Source organism: Bos taurus, chromosome 24 (assembly GCF_002263795.3).
Source record: "Bos taurus isolate L1 Dominette 01449 registration number 42190680 breed Hereford chromosome 24, ARS-UCD2.0, whole genome shotgun sequence".
Lineage (NCBI taxonomy): Eukaryota > Metazoa > Chordata > Mammalia > Artiodactyla > Bovidae > Bos > Bos taurus.
The window spans coordinates 2,647,493-2,657,123 of record NC_037351.1 but is presented as its reverse complement, the minus strand read 5'-3'; the positions used below and the strand labels follow the sequence as shown (position 1 = coordinate 2,657,123).

General features: G+C 49.7%; 1 protein-coding gene across 5 annotated transcripts in view; it reads right to left on the bottom strand.

Annotated features, from left to right (window-relative positions):
• Positions 1-5,539: 5,539 nt before the first annotated feature.
• ZNF516 (zinc finger protein 516) overlaps positions 5,540-9,631 on the bottom strand; it is a 100,359-nt gene continuing 96,267 nt past the window's right edge. For all 5 annotated transcript variants that reach the window (XM_024984595.2, XM_002697653.6, XM_024984594.2 and 2 more), the window contains one exon: positions 5,540-9,598. In XM_024984595.2, coding sequence (XP_024840363.1) covers positions 9,539-9,598 — 60 coding nt within the window. In that variant the 3' untranslated portion in view covers positions 5,540-9,538. The remainder of the gene's footprint in view (positions 9,599-9,631) is intronic.

Genomic DNA, 9,631 nt, shown 5'->3' with positions numbered 1-9,631 from the left:
CTCTGGGGGAAACCCTCACGTTTTCCAGGCAGATGCCTAACTAAAACCTTAATGTGTATTCATGACAGGTGTGAACTTTTCAGGTATTTCCTTGAATGGTTCTTTTGTTTCCATAGGAGTTATTCCAAATCCAAGGGCAGTGATCCCGGTTCAAATGCTACATGATTCATTAATACGTTAGCCTGCTCCTGGGTTATGTGGAACCCTAACAGGACTTCCAGAAAGGATCCAGGGGATGGGAGGGGGCCTGCCATGCTGAGAGCTGTGATCTCCCTGGTACTAGGTGAGTCAGGCTTGAAGGTGGCCAAACACAGCATTGTGAGCAGGCATCAAGAATCACTGTCTGCGATGAGCCACCAGCATTTTAGTAAATCCCGGGCATGACTTGACCTCAGGCTACACAGACAGCCGTGAGACTGGAGCCAGTCCTATTGGGGAAATTAGCAGGAAGCTATGAAGCTTCAGAAGGAAATGGCAACCCACTCCAGTACCCTTGCCTGGAGAATCCCATGGACGGAGAAGCCTGGAGGGCCACAGTCCATGGGGTCGCAAAGAGTCGGACATGACTGAGCGACTTCACTTCACTTTATGAAGGTTCCCTCCACACCCCCACACCCCACTCTCAATTCATGGCCTAATCGCTTCCAGCTGTGGGGGTACCTCCGGGGCATCCTGACCCACCTGCCATATGGGGCAGGCACTCAGACCATCCCAGGGCACAAGCACAGACCCTGGAAGTCTCCACTCCTGCTCCCTACCTGCTTGCCCAACATCCACCCCGCCCACCCCCCATAGAGAGCAACCAGACATCCACCACCTCACTCCTGAGATTAAGACTAGGGTCCAAGATTCAGACTCTGGGTGATGGAAAAGCAACGAGGAGCAAGGTTTTGGAAGAAATTCCACCAAAGGATCAAGGAATATAAGGAATGCAACATTCCTGCTAGCGTGGTTTTTAAAAATACATCCCTTGGAGATGCACACTGAAGTATTTACAGTTGAAATGTCATGACGTCTGGGAATTACTTAAATGATTCCAAGTCAAAACAACCATGACAACAAAGTAAAAGATACCAACACAAGCTGGCAAAATGTTGTCATTGTTGGATCTGGATGATGAATATGAATGAGTGTGTGTGTGTGTGTGTGTCTGATTTTTCTATTTTAAAAAGTTAGAATACGTGTAGAACAGAAGGAAAAAACAATTACAACTGTAAGGTCCTGGATACTTTGCGTGCGTGCATACTAAATCGATTCAATCGTATCTGACTCTTTTCGACCCTATGGACTGTAGCCTGCCAGGTTCTTCCATCCTTGAGACTCTCCAGGCAAGAATACTGGAGAGGGTTGCCATGCCCTCCTCCAGGGGATCTTCCTGACCCAGGGATCGAACCTGGGTCTCCTGCACTGCAGGTGTATTATTTACCACTAGCGCCATCTGAGAAGCCCCCTTGATAACATGAGACAGTTCAGCAACGGTGATGGTGGTATTCAAAGCTGCAATGGGGAGAAGTACAGTGACTGTGGACTATTCTTTTAGGAAGATTGACATTAAAAGACAAGACATGATAGATGGAGAGGAAGCAGAGGACTAAGGATGGGTTTCATCCACACTTGGGGATGGTTTTGAGGAAGCAGACGTCTAAAGTGTGAAAGGAGGAGCAAGGAGAGAAGGGAAGGCTGGGTCTGGGCGAGCTCGGCTGATGGTTCTGACAGGACACACTTGAACTCACATTCAGAAATCGCGTCCTTACCCCTCTATGTGTCTGTTCTTCACGTACAGAAAGGCAACCAAGGGAACCTTTGATCCCTCTGAAATACGACCCCAGAAATCCGAAACCTGTTCTGATTGGTGACATTCCCCCATCTGTCTCTTGAACACGGGCCATGTATCTGTACTCCTAACCTGGCGGACAGCTGCCGTGACCCACGGACGGGGGCGGTTTCTGTGCTTTGGAAAGATGAAACGTGTCATAGGAAGCTCATATCCCTACAGGCTGCACGCAGGGCGTCAAGGCAAAACAGAGCGGTGCAGCTGCAAGTCACTGGCCGTGTCACTTTGACTGCATCACCTCTGATCTTCTACTTTTTTTTTTAACTTGTTAAGTGGGGCTAATAATGCCTGCTCTGAAGAGCACTGAGGCTTGAATGAGCTAAAAAATAGATGAAAACTTCTACCTCGGTTCCAGGCACACGACAGTCCTTTTACACAGGGTGTTGTTGCCATTGTTCTGGCTTTACCTGGAGACGGAAAGGGGCCTCACTTAGCCCTAGACTGGGACGATTCACCTGTGCAGAACTGCCTGGCCCATGTCCTTCCTGGCCTTTGTCTTTCTCAGCCTAAAAAGTCTCACCTTTTCCGTCTCATGTTCAAGCTTCCCCTTGACACCTGGATTGTCTACCTCTGGCTTGTCTCCGGTCCTTGAACTTGAAGGACGACAGACACACACGGGAGCTAAGGAGAGATGCCCGGAGTCTACACAGACGCAGGCTGTTCTGCTGATGCCGGGTTTTGTCAGTGTCTTCCCCCTGGTACGTGTCATGGATCTCTGCCTGAAGCCTCACTTTGAGTTAATGTCATCAAGGGATAATTGACAATGATCCCCGTCCCTTTCCTCTGTCAGATCTGACAAGTCAAAATATGTTCTGAACGTTCCGAGGGGCATTTCTCAGAATGCATCTCCTTAGGCTCTGCCTCACTGAACCTCACGTCACTTCTCTCCCTCATGTCAAGATCTTCTCACAGATGATCCCAGTCAACCAAGGTTTGATATCAGATGCAAATTTCGTTTTTAATTCCAAGTCATTACCCCAGTCATTTTACAAGTTTGTTTCCAAAATTTCAGGCGCGTGCCTCCCGGTCCCGGGGACACGTGGCATTTGGTTGATTTCACCAGCTCCTCAACCTCTCTCCCCACGGACCCCATCCCGCTTACATCCACACCCCCAGAGCCTGTACCCTTCTGGCTCAGAATTCGTGCTGACATCTGCCTTCTCCTCAACTGTGAGATTGCCAAGAGCAGCTGCCATTTTGCTCTTCTTTCTATGCTGGTAGTGAGGGCTTCACTTAGACTGGCTGGCTCTCAGAATTTGTTGAATGAATTTATAATGTTAAAAACTTTCTGCACAACTGCTACAGTTTCAGAGGAGCCTGAAGTCAGAGGAGATCTGGTTCCACCTGCCCTCTCCATGCAGGGACCCTGGTCCTGCTCCCCTCACTCCAAGCTTCTGCTTGACCGCTCCAGGGTCAGATCTGTCGGTTCAAGGGGCAGGTTGCCCTACTGTTAAATGGCCAGACCCTCAGGTCATCCTGTCTACTGAGCCCAAGTCAGCCTGAACCTTCCACCTGCCTGTCCCAGGTCTGCAATGCGAGACATCCAGAACTCGCTGTTTCTCAGGGCAGACCTCCAATGACCTCACAACCGCTCTCCTGTCTCATGTGACATACACCTTTCTTCCCTGAAAGAAACCCCCTCTTTGGGTCTCCGTGACCCCGTCCTGGAAATGCACCTAGTTTGCCTTCACGACTCTCTAAATGGCATTCCCAGAACTGAACAGAAAATAAGGAGACTGGAGAGGCACAGAGTCAAGTGGGAATGGGGCTGCTTGCGACCTGACCACGGCGCTCCTGTTGATGAACCCCAGGACGAGAAAAGGAGAGCACCCTCTTGCCCTGATGAGGTTGGAACTGTTCGGCAGCCAAGCTAGGGGCTCCCTGGGACGCCCTGCTCGTGGCAGATCTGACATCCCTTTGGGAGAGGGGGCTTGGCTCTCCCATGATGTCCTCTTTAGTTGAAATGAGAGACAGAGAGAGAAGAGGGAGGGAGAGAAAGAACATTCTGAGTGCAATCTTCCTTTCACTGTATCTTTCGTCTTCCTGTAAAAGAAACTGGCCGGAGGGCTGTGTGACAGCCACGTGCTCTCAGACTCCAGATTCCGGCAGGACTCCCCGCCCTTGCAACCTGCCAGGTCTGGAGCACCGGTTGGCAGAGAGGAAGTCAGACAGCACAAGGACTTGGCACACAGGCAGGCAGACACCAGGGCGTTTCACACTCCCTTTTCAGTATTTCTGCTGATCTCTTGAAGAATGAAAAGTGGAAGTGTTTATTGCTCAGTCGTGTCCCAACTGTGTGTGACCCCATGGACTGTATAATCCACTAGGCTCCTCTGTCCATGGGATTCTCCAGGCAAGAATACTGCTGTGGGTTGCCATGCCCTCCTCCAGCGGATGTTCCCGACCCAGGGATCGAACCCACGTCTCCTGCATTGCAGGCAGATTCTATATTGTTTGCGCCACTAGGAAGAATACCTTGCGTTTTGAAAACACAAGATTGAGAACATGTGTAGCAGACCAGGAATGCACCACTCTTGTTTTCAAATGGCAAGTCAGTGAGGGGGAGGAAAGGTCCCATCACTGGGGGGTTGGCGCAGGGATTTGTCTTGTGTGTGTGCAGCTCACCCACGTTTGCCTTGAGCAGCGCGCGAGGCACATCACAGACGCAGTCAACGTGCAGACACCATCAGCCACCTCATTCCCACCAAGGAGGATGTCCACGGGCTTGTAGCAGGACACCCATGTGGCTCTTTGGTGACCAGTGGATGGACAGAGAGAAAGGACAGCTGTCTTCCTGGAGGAAAGAGCACAGTCACCTGTAGGACACTCCAGATGTGCATATGTGGTTTGGACCCATGGAAATCACACACCCGTGTTCCCTGGAAGGAACTCAGCATACCTGATGACACACAGATACCTGGGCTTATTTCTGCCTGTTTCATATACCGAGAGGGAACCGGGCTGCTTCTGCATGGACAATCAGCACCCTTCTCACCAGACCCAGCCACCTGGGGGAGCACAGGATTCTCAATTAAATGAGTCACGATAAACTGAGATCCCACACAAGGTCCGGGTCTGATGTCTGCAAAAACCTAAAGACTCTCTGAAAGCCCCTCAAACTCATTTCCACCCGAGAACACAGGGGCACAAGGGGTCCGTCTGTGACCCCCACCGGATGCCCCCTTCACTGTCCAGCCTCGACTTTCTTCCGACAGACACAAAGTGAAGGCCACGTTCAGGTTCCCACCCTCCCTGCCTTTCCCTGCCAGCTCAGACAGAAATCTTTTTCACTTCAAAACTCAGGTTTATCTTTCCACATTGAAATTCTGTTACTGCATCCAAGGGCCCCTAGTCCTGTTTCTGCCATCTGAGCAGAAAATGTACTGCAAGTCAAAGAAAGCTGTATTTGGTGTTGCGGAATGAGAGGTGCTGCGGGCGAATGAGAAACACAGTCACCTTTAGAAAAGAGAAACAGTGTGCGCGCCCGAGTCCCCAAAAAACTTGAAAAAAGAGTCCTCTGGACATCTTAGCACGTTTTTAGATGAACCATCTTGTGGGATCATCCCCCAAACTCTTCTGCACATATAAATTAAGAGCACTAATACCTGGGTTTGCCAACAAAAATCTTCAAATGCTAGACCCTGATGGGCTGTCAAACGATTCAAGGCACCTCCTGAAATAGGGGAAAAAGGTCTTTTCAAGAACTCAAGAACTCCAAGATGTTTTTATTGATTTCAATTTCCAATAAAATGAATATGTCTTATCTAAATATTTTTGTCACACAACTGGAACATTGAATTATTTTTTTCAGAAATAGAGTTAAATACATCAATCTAGTTACAAATTCTAATATAAAGAGTACAAAATATAATGTTATAAATTGTATTTTAAAAAAAGAAATACAAATTCTGTGGTCTTTTGCATTTTACTGCCTCAAAGCATAATTAGCAAAGTTGAAGAATGAACATTTTCCCTCGGTCATTCCACAAAGACACGCTTACGGGGCACCTGAACCATCGCCTGAGGTCCCCGCCTGTCGTTTTCCTCTCTTCCTTTCTGCTCCATGTATAAAATGTCCTGCGATTTGAGCTCACCCAGGTGAGAAGCAGTGGAACAGCACATGCTACTTCAGGCCTGGAGACGTTTGGAAAGTGGAAAAGCAAACTTGGGGAGACCCAGCTGTTTTCTGTGCATTGTTCAGACCTCCCGGAGCGGGGCGGGGGGAGCGGGGGCGCTGCCTGCTTTAAAGATGGAATGTGGGTGGAGAGTCTCCCCGTGAAAAGCCAGGAGGGTTCTGTGCAGCTGCGACCTCGCTCTAACTAGACTCGCCACCCTGCGGGCTACACTCTGACTCCTGGTGGAGAGAAGGTGCCTCAGCCTGCACCAGCGGCCCAAGGCGGCGGCAGAGGCCTCCTCACCTGCCACCTGCGCATGCATGACTACATCCCAGAGGATGCAGCTGGGTGATAGCTCAGGGAGCGCACACGTCCTGGGGGCGTCTGTGTACAACCTGGGACGGACCGCTATTGACATCCTGAGCACAAAACTCCCTCACGTCACCAAAGTGGCCTCTGTCACTCCTGGGGCCGCTTCCCGGAGCATCTTTGTGAAACGGAGTGTCCTTCTTGGTTTAAAAGATAAGTAAGTAGCCATGGGGAGGCAGCTCTTAAAGCACTGGGTACTTAACTTCTCAAAAGCCCAGGAGGCACCATCCCCTTGGCCTGAGGATCTGGACTGTGTCACAGCCCAGGGGAAACGCATCCGTCTGACACGGCCCCAGGCCTCCCAGGAGCCGAGGGAGAGGAGAGACAGGACGGACGGACGCCTGGAGAAGGTGCTGAACGGCTGAGTGTCCACAGAATCGAAATGCTCATTCTTCAAGTTAAGGAATAAGAGTGAATCACCTGAAAGACCTCTATAAGCTCATAATTTGTGTTACTTGAGTTGGAAGAGGAGGAAGAGGCGTGAGCAAGGAGGAGCAGGAGTGAGCCCAGCAGGCCGGGAGCGCAGGTGGGGTGGGGGGGAGACACACGGAGAAGCTGCGGTGCAGAACCAAACCCTTTATTGTCTAAGTTACATCTGACGCCAACACTGCAAGAGCCTGTCGAGAAGCAAGGAGACAGCGGATCAGGAGAGGTAGTAGAGAGTCTGTAACAGTCGGAAGCTGACGTACAGGAGAGACCACGCGGAAATCCTCATTCGAGAAAAAGCGAATCAAACCACATTGGCTAAATAAATAAGTAAAACACAAACCATATTAAATACTAGGGTCGAACTGACATCAACGCATGAGCAAACCCATACAATACTGATGATCAGTGGAAGAAAGGAACCACAGTCAGGCCCCAGATGGCTTGTCTCGGAGGCAGCGTCCTTGGAGGGACCCCCACCCGCCGTCTGCTGAATGAATTGAAAACTTTATTTCTGTGCTCCGGGCAGAAACATGTATTCCAACTGGCTCGGGCCGTGTGTCCGGGCCAACGGGGCCCCAGGACGCACCCCTTCCAGCAGGCTGCCCACAGAGGGACTCCCAGGATGCCGTCTGTGGCTCCGAAGGTGCACGCATAGGCAACTCCTCCGTGCCACGTTGTGTACAGAGCTCCTTTAATAACTGAAACACAGAGAAACAGCAGGCCCTGAACTGTCACCCTTCACTGTCAGCCAAGAAAATAAAAGCCAGAAAATGCAGAAATGATCACTGCGGGGAGACTACAGACGTGATCAAACGTAAGTCGACAGAAAGGCATTCTGATTCCCAGCGTGAACAAAGGAATGTGTCTTTGTGGCTTTGTTCAAAGTAACTTGACAGGACAGTCAATTACAGCCGCTGATCATATCTGCACGGACATCCCTAATGACACCAACACGACAGGTCATTCTGGAACATATCTCGTGTAAGAATATCAGGAAAAAATAAGTAAAAAAGTTATATATATATACATACACATATATGCATATATATGTGTGTGTACATACATGTATATATATTTATAGATATAAGCTAGCCAGTTACATTGCATCGTTTGCAAATGCCGCAAAGTAACCTGAACCGTCAAGTAATTTAAATTCAGTAACAAGTAGAATCCAGAACCAAACATTAACTAAGAACAACAACAATAACAATAATAATAATAATAATATAATTCAACAAATCATTAGAACAGGAAAACCACACTTCAGGGTTTGTATGTGTGTGTGTTTAAACAATTCTTTGTATCCGAAGCCCATTTCTACAAAAACTGCACTAATCCATTACTGAATTAAGTAAACTGTCGCTCTCACCAGTATTAAAGGTTAGGATAATTTCTGTACACGTAAAATTATTGCTTTTTTGAAAAATATATTTAGCATGCTCGTTTTAATCCGTTTCCTGCCTTTACAAAATTTCACAATTAAAAAAAAAAAAAAACCTAGTAAAGCTTTTGCAAAAACTTTCACAGAACATTTTCATTCAAGGCAGCAGTAACTTGTGATAATGCATAAGATCACTATGTGCAAAAACCTGAACGTCTCAGAAACCCCGCCATCACACACAGTGTCATGGCGACGGGAAAAGAAAACATTTATCTCTGCGGAGTACAATTTTAACTGCATACACTGCAAGGCGTAAGATCCTTTCTTACGGGCCTTAACCCCCCGCTAAAACTTGCCTCTGTGTGACTGAGGAAGAGGTATGTAAAGCCGCCCCCACCTACGGGCCTGGGGGCTTCCCCGGTCTGGGAACGAGTTCCCCAGGCCCGAGAAGAAAAGACGCCTACTTGCTGGGAGAGATGGACGGGAAGGCAGGGGTGCAGGAGGACCCCAGAGTGCCAGGGCCCAGGGATGACCTGGCCCCCCACCTGCTCCAGGGGTTCTCCCGCTTGACTCAAAGGGTCCAGGTCGGGGGTGGGGGGGTTCAGTGGCTAGATCATTTGTTAAGACGGGCAGTCTTCCGTTGTAAGCAGTTTGCAGAATGTAGCCCTGTTACCAGAAGGTCCTGAGAATAAACAAAGAAGCCTGCTTTTCTTAGTGTTCAACTAGTGCTCTTTCCCGAAACACAGTCAAAGCCTTCCCATGGCCGCGTCACCTCTTTCGGGTTCACTGGGCACAGATGGGAGGGGAACTCAGCTGGGACAGGTGGTGGGACCCCTGAAAACGGAGGACCTCGTCACCCGGGCCCCCCGCTGCCCCTTCCAGCCTGCTTCCACAGCACCTGAACGCCCGTCCTGCCTCTTATTTACTATTTTAAATACGCACTAAGACGCGGACAGGCCGGGGCATCCATCAGCACCCCGCCCTCCTGGCCCCCCACCTTCAGTCCCGACGTCACCCCCGCGGTCCTCCAAAATCCTGCATGGCTGCTCCAGTCTGTCCGACACACGAGCATCTTTCCAGTGTCTCGAACATGTCTTGAATGATACAGATGCTCTGTGTTCCTACCGTGCCTGCCAACACCTCGCTTACTGTAAAAAAACACGGACTATGGTTGGTGAGCACGTGGATGCGTATAGAATATCTACATGTAATTCTAAGAAGAGCATCTTCACCGATGTTTAGACACGTGACAAGAAGCCCCCCTTCAGCTTCCGCTCCGGCGGGCGGCTGCAGGATGCGAGGCGGTGTCCGGCTGGGGGGGTCTTCCATGGGGCAGCCAGGGTGGCTGTTGGGACGTCCAGGAGGGGGCTGCGGACGAGGTCACGGCACCAGAACTGACCAAGTGTATCTCTAGGTTCCCTTTCTGAGAGGCACTGTTTGGACAGCATCTGCGTTAGAATGGTCTCTCCCCTGGAGGAAAAAAGAGACAAGAGAAAAACTCAT